We start from the raw sequence: 12,612 nt of genomic DNA, 5'->3' as shown, positions 1-12,612 counted from the left end.
CCTTACTCTTCTTTTTCCGTCATCAATTTATCTCCAGCTACCCAGGTCTCCCTGTCTCTGTCGCTCTTTCTGTTTCCATCTTTCGCTCTCTGCCTCTCTCGCTCTGTATTTTTCTGCCTACCGCTTCTTTTACTGTGTCTGTGAGTCTACCTCTGGTTTTATCTCCCTATCTGTCACACCCCCCTCTGCCTCTTTTTCCTCTCTTTCTCTGTAGTTAGAGCCGTTTCTCTCTGTGTCTAGTTATCTCTTTCCCTGGGTCTCTCTCCCTCGGTCCTGCCCGGTCTCTCCGCGGCTCTCCCGTTCGCTCCCCCACCCCTCCCCCTCCGCCAGCCCCCCTCCTCCCTCCCTCGGCGCGTCTCCCCAGTCCTTATTTGGCTGGGCGGGAGGGCTGGCGGGAGGAGGCGGCCTGCGGGCGGGGGGCGGGGGGCGGGAGCGGGGCCGGGCGGAGGAGGGCGGTGGGTGGTGCTGAAGGGACAGCTCCGCGGCGGCAGCGGCGGCGGCGTTGGCGGCGGCGGCCCCGGGGCGCGGAGCGGGTGCCCGGCGCGGGGAGAGGCGAGCGCAGCCATGCCCCAGGCCGCCTCCGGGGCAGCAGCAGCGGCGGCCGGGGCCGGGGCGCGGGCCGGGGGCGCCGGGGGGCCGGCGGCGGCTCGGGCGGGACGATGAAGCGGCAGAACGTGCGCACGCTGGCGCTCATCGTGTGCACCTTCACCTACCTGCTGGTGGGCGCCGCGGTCTTCGACGCGCTCGAGTCGGAGCCCGAGATGATCGAGCGGCAGCGGCTGGAGCTGCGGCAGCAGGAGCTGCGGGCGCGCTACAACCTCAGCCAGGGCGGCTACGAGGAGCTCGAGCGCGTCGTGCTGCGCCTCAAGCCGCACAAGGCCGGCGTGCAGTGGCGCTTCGCCGGCTCCTTCTACTTCGCCATCACCGTCATCACCACCATCGGTAACTACTCGCCGACGGGGGGCGGGGACCCGGGGGCTGGGCGCCGTGTCCCGGGGTAGTCCCGAGCCGGCCAGGGCTGGGGGGATCCCCCGGAGAGGGTCTAGGCGCCGAACCCCGCGCTGCCAGAAACCCGAGTTCAGCCTGGCTTGTCTGCTCCGCGGGGACAGGACTCGGGGGAGGCGTCGATTCCTGGCTCCGGACCTGACTCTCTGGCCGGGCCAGCCCTAACTTGTCCCTGCCAGGCTGCGCGAGGGCCTCAAGGGACTCTGAAGTGTGTGAGAGGGGCAGGAACGACCGGCGGAGGCTGGGGAGGAGGGGTGTGGCCGGGCCAGGCCCTGGAGCAGAGAGCTGAGTGTAGAGCGGCGGGGAGCGCGCGACTCCTCCGTGTCCCTGGCAGATGGGCTTCCGCACCTTGGCGTGTCTACACAGGCTAGGGCTCCAGGGAGACGTGTGGATGCAGGTACTCCGGCACTCCGCGGCACTCCCTCCTACTCCCGGTGCCTGAAACAACCCATAACTGCTTCAGTGAGTGCCGCTTGGAGTGTGTGTGTGTGTGTGTGTGTGTCTGGGTGTGTGTGTGTGCACGCGCGCGCGCGTGTGTGTGTGTGTGTGTGTGTGTGTGTGTGTGTCCAGATCCCAGAGTTTGGGCAAAGCCAGCCAGTGCGTTTAATTTTCTTAGGGCAGCAAATCTGATGCTGGAAGCCAGATCCAGCTGTCTGCCTTCTCTGCTGTCCCAGGAAAACAGTCACCTCGCAGGAATGGCCTCAGTTCTCTTCTCCAAACAGCGGTGCAGCAGGCCACACACACACACACCCAGACTCTCTCACAACATAGACACGGGCACATGTACACACAGGTGCACACACAAGCACACACAAGACATACACAGGCACACGTACACACAAAGCACACGAATGGATACCCAGGAAAGGGATCTCCAGAGAGGCCCTTGACGTGCTATTCAAAAGTGTCCAGATAGGAGTAAACACCTTACTCGCTGCCCAGGACTCTGTGATTCCAGCCCAGCTCCATCACTTTTCCCACTATATGACCTTGGGCAAGTCCATTCTCCTGTCTGGGTTTCAGGCTCACGTCCACACAATCGGGGGTTGGCCGAAATGATCTCAAGCATCCCTCCTGGTCCTGGCATGCTCTCAGCCCACCTTCCCCCAAAGCCCATTGGGATGCCTCCAGACCTCCATCCTTCCCATTCCTTCTCCTCTCTCTGATCCCCCTCCTTGCCTTGGCTGAGCTCCCAGGGGCTCATTGCCACATGGCATAGCCCATGACAAGATGGCAGTGTTTTCCTGGGAGTCCACAGAAGTTGAGGGAGTAAAAGGCAGGACTGGACATTATTCCTGCAGTTTATCCACTTGGGACTGTGTCCCAAGGCTCCACTCCTCTCTGGGGCCCATGGGGAACTCTGCTATATAGTCTCTGCATTCCCCTCTTGGAAGAGGAAGAAAAGGGCCCCCGGAGTGGATAGGGGTACCTCTGAGTCCTGCTGACAGGGCAGAATAGTCAGACTCAGATCTGCCCCAAAAGAAGCCTCCCCTCCCCACTTCCCTGCTACCTGCCAAGGTTTCAGGAGCAGTGAACAAGCACGTTAGGCCTTCCCCCCATCTCTTCCCCCATGTGGTACCTCTGATTATGTGTCCCCTTTCTTAGTCCTGTGGTCCCTAGGTCCACAAGTAACTTCCCAACTGACTTTGCCTGCAGCTTCGTTCTCCCATGGAGCGAGCGCCCCTGGACAATGCCGCCAGGAAGAGTCTCCCCAAAGTGCAGCTCTGACCATACCAATACCCTCTCAGAGCCCTCAGTGACTTCCAGCTGCCCGTGGAATCTGGCCCATGCTCTTTATCCCAAATTTTAAGGACCTTCATACCTGGCACCAACTCTACGTCCGACTTCATTTCTCACTTCTTACTGGCATGATTCCTCCACTGCAGCCATGCGGTCTGTCTCCTGAGAACACCTTAAGCGTGCCTGTCTGGCACACCTTTCTCTCGGTCTTCTATTTACCTTGTCCAAGCTAATCTTGCAAGTCAAGCTCAGATCCCACTTCCTCCTTGAAGTCTTCCAGACCATCTCAGGCCACCACTCTAGACAGCTACAGGACTTACTGTCACGACAACCTGGGTGACACAGTGTGGGCTCTCTTGCCCCGTGTGGGCATGGTTATTTACATTTTAGGGGATGTGTTTTGTCTCTTTGACCACATACTGAATTGACCTCCACGTGGGCAGGGCCCTGTGGTTCCCATCTCTGTTCTCCCAGTGCCGGCACGGTACCCTGCCCCACGCGTGAGCACTCAGAGAATGCTGTCCATGGGCTTAAGGTGTGCAGAAATGAAAGAGTGTCCTCCTTCCCCTCTATCCCTGCCATTTCCCAAAGTGCCTGTAGTCCTTACCAAGAGAGATGCTAAAAGCTGGGGGTAGAGGCATACAGAGTGCAGTTCTGGTGATATTTGTTGATATAGTGCTGGGCAAGAGGAAAGACAGCATCAAAGCACCACCCTAGTTCTGTGGGGGCCCCAGAAAGGCACTGCCCACTTCCTGCCCCACCCAGCCATCCCTGGCTTTTTGTCACCTCTCTCTCTGGCTACGCCATCTGGCTGGAAACAGTCCACAGGGGCTCTGCTCTAAGAAAAGCCTGTCTGGGCTGTGATCAGATGGCTGGAATGGGCCCTATATTAAGCTGATCTTGACCCAAAACTCAAAGCCAACAGCCTCTGTCCACCTGATCCCTCTGGAGACCCACATAGGTCTCTCAAGGCACCAGGACTCACACTGGGATAGAAAAATGACAGAGCCTGCCACTTAGTGATCACACTGCTCTCCCATCTCACCTCTTGAATCTCAGCCTTCACCACTCAGGAAAGTTGCCAGGGCAGGCATCGTTAGCTCCGTGGCATAGATGAAGACTTGGAAGGGAAAGTAGGGGAAGGGACTCCCCCAAAGCCACGCAGCTGGTGAGCAGCAGAGTCAGAGCAAGAAGCTAGGTCTTCTGACTCCAAGCCCAGTGCTCTTTCCCTGCCGGTCTCTTGGCTGCTTCTTCTGCTTCCATATGCTGTGAAGCCCGGAGCCAGCTGAAATTGGCATGGCCAGGACGTGCTCAGTGATGCCAGCTTGCAGGGCGCTCCTGGGCAGCCCTGATTGGTCGAGGGTCGGCAGGGTCTGAGTTAGTCATTCACCTGGTTAGTCACAGTCTCCATGAGCTGCAAGGATTCCTCCAGCTCCCTCGTCCCTGGCCTCCCAGCCAGGAAACCCTTCCTTTGTTGTGCCCTAAGTTCATCAAACGCAAATGGAAACTCTTTTCTGGGAAAGCTTAACCTCTCTAGCTGTTGAGTCATTAAACTCCTCCGGGGCCCCAGCCCCATCTATTCATAGCCCAGAGGCTGTCAGAGCTGGAAGGGGACTCAAGATCAGCTCGTGCCACCCCCTCCTCTTACAGATAAGGAACCAGAGAGGTGACAGGAGTCACACAGCCAGAAGTTAGCAAAACCTGACTCCCCGGTCTCTGCTCCTTCTACCTGTTCAGGATGACTCTTTACTTATTATTGTGACTAGGAGCGGTAACAGCAACAATAATAATAGCGGCCACGATTTCTTGTCTACTCTTTGTCAGGCTCTATGCCCTCTCGTTGGATTCTCTCACCAATCCCTCCAGAGGAGCATTATATGACCCCCACTTTTCAGCAGAGGAACCCAGGGCTCTGTGTGTAGATGACTCACCCATGGCCTTGTGACTTGAAAGTATGGCACCTGCCCAGATTCAGCTGGGCCTCTTTGACTCCCAGGCCCTGGGTTTTCCGCCAGTTCTTTCTCAACTTCGAGAACCCAGGCCAGACCCTTAGATCTTGAGGGCACCGAGGCAACAAGGCTTGTCTTCTCCCCTGGCAAATCCCTTCCCAGGCGAGGGCCTCTCACTCCAGCGCCCCGCAGCCAGCCTGCTGCTCCCTGCACCCCGGCCGCTGACCAACCCAGACCACGTGGCAGAGCGGTGCCCGGCACCGGGCCCCAGCTGAGACTGCCGCGGGCTCACAGGTGCTGTGCTCCCACGTGGGCCCCCGTAATCCTCGGGGCTCTAAGGCAACGAGAGGCCAGGTGATTGATTAGCTGATGGAGCTGGGGCAGAAAACCTTCTGTTCTGCTCTCTCCTCAGCTTCCGGCCTGTTCTCAGCTGAGCACAGGCTCCCATCGCCCACCACGTGGCCTGGGAGTCCTTAGATTGTGAACTCAAGCAGGCAGCTCATGAAGGAACCTGTACTTTTTACATCTTTCCAAGAAGGAGGAAAGTACAGAAGTGACCTGCCACCCTCTACATCCCAGAGGCCTCCGATAAAAGAGTGAAAGGAGACATCAGCAGTCATCCAAACACCCAGAGAGGTGCAGGTACAACCCTGATTAGAATCGAGGGCTTTGGGAGCCCCCCACTGGAGTTCCCTCCATCACCCCAGCCTATTCCCCTCACGACCCACCATCTCTCTTAGCACCGAGACCTCTGGTTGCTGATCACTCCACTGTTCCCAGGCCTCTGTTGGCTTGCCGGGGTGGGGTGGAGGGGCAGCCCAGCCTGGACTGGTCCTACCACCCACTTTCAATCAGCAATTCCCTCCTCCCTGCCCACAGGCCACCCCTCTGCCTTTTCTGTGGCGGTGTAGGAAGGTGGGCCAGAGCGCCTGGGTTCGTTTCTCGACCCACCTCTCCGCTCGCCTCCCCACCCCCCACCACTAGTTATGCGATCTTGAGCAAGTTACTTAGTCTCTCTGAGCTTGTTTTGTCATTTACAAAATGGGGAGAAGAATATCTGCCTCCCGGGATTAAAAGGATAATATAAAGGAATGCCTGGTACAGAGCAGGTACTTAATAAGCAATATCTGCAATGATTAGTGCAATTAACATTATTTTTCACGTATGATTACGAATACTCCCCACACAGAAGGGAACTGCTTGGTTTCCCAAGGATTACCGAGACCACAGCCACCTCTGCTCCCTCCTAACAGGTAGGGGACAGGGGGTTGGGGACCAGAGGCTGCCACATCCTTCCTTCCCTTTATTCTCCTGATCCCACTCTCCCAGCCCAGGCTTTTCAGATCCTCCTTACCCATGACTGGAGTCCACCTGACATCCAGGCTCAGAGGCAATGCTCCCTCCTTTGAGCAGGCAGACCCTGCAGAAAGCCAGCTAAGGACAGTGAGGCACACAGTAGTAGGAGAACCTGCCCTGGACTGGAGCGAGGAAACAGAAGTTCAGCTCCACTTAGCCCAGCTGCTGATCCTCTGTGACCAGCAGTTTCCTCATCTACAAAGAGGGTGTATTTGATCAGAGGTCCTTCTGACTGTCATGCCTCCTACCTAAGTGTCCCATTCCCACCCATCACGGTTGGGGGACTGGAGACACGGAGGGAGTGGGGGCAAGAATAGGACGGAAATAGAAGACACACGCCTGGCCACAGTGGGGACAGGACAAACACAATAACTATTTTCAAAGAAAACATAAACAAGCACAGATGAGTGTAGTGCAAATCACCACCATAAACAGCTTTCAGCTGGCAGCACAAACGGTGAATCTGCGAGTCAATTTTGTAATAAAAAAAAAACGTAAAATGATTTCCCTGCAGCCAGCCAGCCGGCAGCAAGGGAAAAGACCCAGGTTCTGACGGAGATCATTATCAGAGACCCAGATGGGCACTCCCTCACCCCCCATCCCTGCCCTGGATGCAGGGAACTGATGTGTGTCCATCACACGTCAGGCAGTGTCTGGGGCACTTGTCACAGCCTGCATTCCCACTGCCACCCTGAGAGGGCAGGCGTTTTCATTCTGTTCCCAGCAAGGAAAGGGAAGCTCAGAGAGGTTCCAAAATTGGCCCGGGACGCTACAAATATAAAATGATAGTGCCAGGGCTCACTCCCAGGGCCGTAGGGAGTATCTTTTCACAGAGCCATGCAGCTCCCCGCCCCCCAGCACCCCCGCCCCTGGAACGTCTGCTGCCCCTTCTGTATGCACGTCACAAATGATGTAGGATGGGTGCCAGGGTCCAGCTGTGGCCTCAGCTTCAGGATCTCTAGCCCTCAAGAGTATTTAGCCCAGAGAGAAATCAGAATTTTAGCTCCAACCCTCTTATTTTACAGAGTGGAAACTAAAATTCAGATGGGAGAAGGGGCATGGTCAAGGCTGCAGTTATTGTCAGAGCTGGCCTTGGAGCCTCCCTTGGTGTTCTTGCCCCCCTCCCACCCCACCCCCCCCCACCCCCCGTAGGCTCTTAAATAAAAGAGCAAGCTGCCAGCCAGCCTGCTCTGCTTGCCCTGGGTCTCCTCCTGACCCGCCTGTTAGCCTCTGGCCATCAGACAGCCACATGACAAATGCCTTTCTAGGCTGTTGTCGCCGTGGAGAGAGCAGTCAAGGGTCCCAGTGATGCCGCTGCCTCCCCACTTGTCCACAATTCCTCGTTGTGGACAACTGCGTTGTCCCGAAACTGAGGTCCCAGGCAGCTCCCGGAGACGCATCCCGCACCCTCACCTGGAGCCACCCCACCCCAGGCCACTGCCACAAGTCACACCTTCCCCTTCCCCTTGTCCAGAGCCGGCCTCCGCTGCCATCTAGAGCAAACAGCTCCAATCCTCCTGGTCCTGTGGCCTCCTGGGATCCCTGCCAGGTGGGGGCCCACCTCCCACCCTCCACCCCCACAAAAACTACCTCCTCACTGTCCCTGATTCCCAGTGACACACAAGGACTCCTTAGTGAGGGGACACACAGCTGCTGGCAATTCAAAGCAGGAGCCAGGCCTGGGAGCTAGAAACGGGGTTCTTTCTCTCTCCTTAGACAAATCCTTCCAGCTCTCTCTCGCTTCTGCTGCCCCTGAACTCACAGGAGGAGCAGACACTTCCCTGGTGTGCCTCAGTCTCCCCATCTCTACAGAAGAGATGTTCCGCAGGGGAACTAAAGAAGCCCTGCTCAGCAATGTGGAGCCACTAATGGTTTGCAAACACCGCTGTGTAGGGAAAGACCTGGTTGATCTTATTTAAACGCAGAATCTGAACCAGTAGGTCTGGAGTGGGGGCCCGAGATTCTGCATTTAGAAATGCAGAAACCCCCAGGGGACACTGATGCTGTTAATTCATTGTCCGCACTTTGAGCGGCAAGGATCTAAACAACCTGGAGACCTGGGAATAGACATGAGGTGTAGACTGTGGTTTTAAGGACGAGAGTGTGTAGAACTGGAAAAATCCCTAGATATCTGGTTGCGGAGCATCAGAGCCAATGGCCTGAGCCGGTGGATCCCTACTCTGAGGCCGGAGCGGGGCTGCGGCTTGCCCCGCAGGACAGGAGCCCTCAGTGGAGCCTAGGTGGGGCCCCGAGCTGTGCGGTCACGCAGGTGGGGGAAAGTGAGGAGGGGAGTGAAGGGCTTGTCCCCCTGGGAAAGCCTGAAAACAGGTGTCTGCTGTCCTCAGCTCATCCACCTGGGAAGCTCCTTAGATCCATGGACAATGGGTGCCCTGGAGATTAAATGACCAAGTGGGAAACTGGCTTCTCCCTCATGGAGACTACCCGTAGTCCCAAGGGGCGGTGCAGCCCCCAGTCCCCATTAGAAGACGAGGTTTGGGAGCATTTCTTCTTTTAAGAACCCCAGCTTCCTGTGGGCTGGGATCCAGACAGCGAGGGCCCACGGAGGTCCCCAGGCCCAAGGTCCTCTGGCTACTAGATATACTGACTCTGCCGTAAGCGACGGTGTGGAAAGCAGCTGGCAGGTGAAGGCCAAACTTTTAAGAGAGACATCAACAACCTAGGAAACAGTCAGGGCAAGGGAAGAGCATGTCAAATGAGGTACACTTGATGGGGACAGGCGTGGAAAGCATGCATGCTGCCTTCAAATATTTGCTGGGCTATTGCAAGATTAAAGACCCGACCTCAGGCTGCTTGGGCCCAAGGGGTTGAACCAGCACGAGGGGGTAGAATCCATAGAAAGACTTGATTAAGTCCAATCTAAGGAGAACTTGTTAAAGTTGCAGCTGACCAAAGATGGACTGTGCTGCCTCGAGAGGCGGTGAGCTCCCCATCACAGGAAGCATACAAGAAGACACTGGATGGGCAAGCTGCAGAGGATGCCTGTATCAGTCAGGGTTCAGTCAGAACCAGTAGAAGAGATATATTACAGGGAATTGGCTTACATGACAGTTGTGGCTAGAGTAGACCATCAGGACAGACAAGCTGGAAGTCTTTCCAGCAGCAACCCTAGATTAGTGTTTGATTAATAACTAAGGCAAGTAGATACATTAAAAAGATCATTGGGGACTAAAATAAATGGCTTTTAAAATTCTTCCCGACCTTGAGATGCTCTGATTTCTTGATCTTTAAGGGGGCAGCCGGGAGAGCCCAAGTACCCAAAGTGGACTCAGCCGTGTCCTGTGGGCCCCCAGGGCCTCCGGATCACCTTCCAAATAGAACTGTCTTTAGCCTTCATTTCAGTTCAGTTTACCAAAAATCACTGAGGTCTCCTGAGTGCTAGGCACGGTACTTGCCACCAAAAGAATAGAAAACTAAGACCCAGCTCCTGCCCCAAGGAGCCTCTGGTCCAGTGGCATCCTGAAACCACAAGTTGAATGTTATCCATGCTAAATCCTAGTAAAGTGACTCAAAATAGGGATCTGAGAAGGCTTCTTGGAGCAGGTAGCACTTGAGGGAGTTTGAACGAGGAGTGAGGACTCTAGTAGGTGACAATGGGCAGTGAGAACTTTCTGGATGAGGGAATAGCATCAGACAGTCTGAGGGGCATGAAGGTACCCAAGGAAAGTGGCAAGGGCAGATCCTAGAGGGGTAACTTCTGGACTCTGGTGGGTGGACTTGATTAAACCACTGGGTGCCTCATGACCCTGGATGAACCAGTGGATCACCTTCATTGAATAGTAGGTACCTCCATGACCTTGGTTGAACCCGAGGGTGCCCCAAAACACAGCTGAACAAGTGGGTGCCCCCAGGATTCCAGTTGAACCACAGGGTCATGAACCTGAATCCCGACTGTCTCCCTTCACCCTCTCCCTGGTCACCCAGCAGACCTCAGCCCCCAGGGAAGTCTCTCCCTCCTGTCACCACACTTCCTTTTCTGGGCCACAGGGGCCACTCGGGAGCCCAGACCAAATCCAGTTTTATGGATGGTATGCAGGAGCCCCAGGGCAGCACTGAACTGAAGGAGATGATACTGTCACACAACACTGTGTGGACATCTTCTGCATGGACAGCCCCAGACCCCAGCTCTCAGACCCCTTCACTCTCCTTGAGACTTCACAGCTTGGCATGGACTCAGTGTCCCTCTTCAGGAATGTGTGGGGCCTCTCCCGACCACAGCCCCAGTGCAGAAATAACCATCTCAGAAACATCCGGAGAGGCACATTCCAGCCCTCCAGCCACAGGACCATCTGGGGGGCTCTCTCCAGTGACCCAACTGTCAGGCCCCAGTGGAGCAGCCGAGAGAGAGAGAGAGAGAGAGACAGAGAGAGAGAGAGATGCCAGACTCCCATACAGGAAGCAGCTCTCTCCTCTGGGATGGATCCAGTCCTTCTCCTAGTGTAGAAGGGCTCCCTGGGACCTTGGGGGCAAGCGGGGGTGCAGGCAGTCGCAGGCAGGAGGAAGCCTCCGATTGATGCACCAGGGGGGTCTGCCCAGGGCTGTTCCGTCCTGATCTTAGACCTGATGAGAAGCAGCCACTCCCCACAGAGCCTGCCTCAGTTTCCACGGTTAGGAACCAGAGCTGCCATTAGCTGGGAGGTTTCTCTGGGCTGAGCCTGTGACACGATCACCTCATGCGATCCTCACAGCCAGTGGCACTGTTACAATCCCCCATTCTACAGACCAGGACCCTGAGGCTCGGAGGGGTTAGGGAGGGCGTGCAAACGCACACTGCTGGCAAGTGGCAGAACAGGGATGTGTAAAGCACGCGCAGCCCTTGGCGTACAAAGCACTTTTTCATATAGTATCTCTTCTGAGGGTCCTGTGGACCCAAAATCACGGGTATCATTACTCCCACTTTGCCAATGAAGAAACCAGACTGGAGAGCATAAGGTCACTTCCTACAATCCTAAGCCAGTGATGTGGGAGCAAGAGTCAAATCAGGACCCCTCCCCAAACCTAAACCACCCTCTCCCCCAGAACACAAATGCCCTCGCCTCCTACACAGTGGCTAAAGGTGGGTTATTCCCATGACACGGATGTGGGGACATTGCAGATGCCAGCCTATGGAGGGCAGAAAGGGAAATATGGGGAGGGGGGGGGGACAGTTGTCACTGGGTGGCCTGAGTTTCACACATTTGCCAAAGCCATCTTTCTGAACAGGATGGGAGCCCAAGACTAGAAATGAGAACAGAGTGACGGTTCTTAGGAGTGGCCAGTGAGTGAGAGAGGGGGCTTTGCCAGGGGCCACTTGGGCAAGTCACCTGCTTCCCAGTGTGTAGGGACAGGTGAGATGGCCCCTGCGTGCCGAGTAGGACACTTGTCCCCAGTAACAGCTGTTGTCTGGAGCCAGAGTGATGGGTGTCAGGGCCTGACTTAATTCATTAGGCCTGAGCTAAGCCCAGGAGCCTGGAAGTTTTAGAGTCCCCCAGCGAAGGGTCTGCAACCAGGTTTGGGAAGCACAGGAGAGAAGAGAAGTTATTAGAATCAGCATTCTGTACTTTGGAGGCTGGGCCACTTGCCAGCCAGCCTCTAGCATTTTCTTTCTGGGTTTCCATGGTACTTAAGAAACATTCAAGGGATGGCTAAAGAAGAACCTTTGGAGTTTGCAAGTCAAAGCTCCTGGGGCGAGCCAGGTGGCGGAGACAGCAGGAGTCGGTGGGTGGCCCCAGGAGAAGGCGGCACCCCCCCCTCCAGGTAAAGGGGACTGGGAGTCTTAGTGGGGTCCTAGGGACAGGCTCCACCTTCACGGCTTTAGCTCTCAGGCTGCTCTTAACCCCAGGGAAGGGAATCAGCCCCAGCGAGGCCCGTCAGCCATGTGAGCATCACTCACCTGCGAACAAATCGGGGGGCTTTGGTCCAGCTGAGCCACGTGACTCCCTCTTCACTATGACCTTGCATCATGGGTTTTCCAACAGTGAGGGTTAAACATGGTAAGACCCTCTGGGGCCGCCCTTGGTCTTTGATCCACCTCTAGGTGGGGCCAGAGAGAAACCTGGACCCAAATTCAGTGGCAGGCCTCCTTCCCTAGCGCGTCACGCCCAGCTCAGTGCCCCAGAGTTGGAAACGCTCGTCTTCCGTGGGACCACAGAGGCCCTGAGGTCCCTGCCTGCCCCTCAGAGTCAGCCACTGGGTTCATGGAGGTGGGCTATGTGTCCTTTCTCAGAGCTGTGGCTAACGACAGCTTACTGCAGTTGAGTAAGGAAAGTGGGACACACGATCCCCTCCATGTTTCTCAGTTCTCTGGCTGGGAGACCCACAGCAGGTCACATCCCCCCGGCCTTATCCGTGAGGGACCGGACTGGTGTGTCCGAGCCCCCCGTACAGCTCTGACCGTCTGTGTTGGACCTGCTCCTGGCCTCTACCTCCAGCCCTTCCTAAGAAGCACACTACTCAGGGTGACACGCTTGTCCCCACTTCACCCCATGCTGGCTGAGCCCTGGAGGGACTTCCTCTGTGTCGGTCCCAAGAATAGAGCTCTGTACAGGACCTCCAAGTCACCCCT

General features: G+C 56.3%; 1 protein-coding gene across 1 annotated transcript in view; it reads left to right on the top strand.

Annotated features, from left to right (window-relative positions):
* Nucleotides 1–453: 453 nt before the first annotated feature.
* Nucleotides 454–12,612, top strand: part of KCNK3 (potassium two pore domain channel subfamily K member 3) — a 37,792-nt gene continuing 25,633 nt past the window's right edge. Inside the window, exon 1 of the mRNA XM_045447457.1 lies at nt 454–942. Coding sequence (XP_045303413.1) covers nt 660–942 — 283 coding nt within the window. The 5' untranslated portion in view covers nt 454–659. The remainder of the gene's footprint in view (nt 943–12,612) is intronic.

This window comes from Leopardus geoffroyi, chromosome A3 (genome assembly GCF_018350155.1).
Source record: "Leopardus geoffroyi isolate Oge1 chromosome A3, O.geoffroyi_Oge1_pat1.0, whole genome shotgun sequence".
Lineage (NCBI taxonomy): Eukaryota > Metazoa > Chordata > Mammalia > Carnivora > Felidae > Leopardus > Leopardus geoffroyi.
Note: the sequence above shows the minus strand (reverse complement) of the source record. Positions and strands in the feature narration are given on the sequence as shown.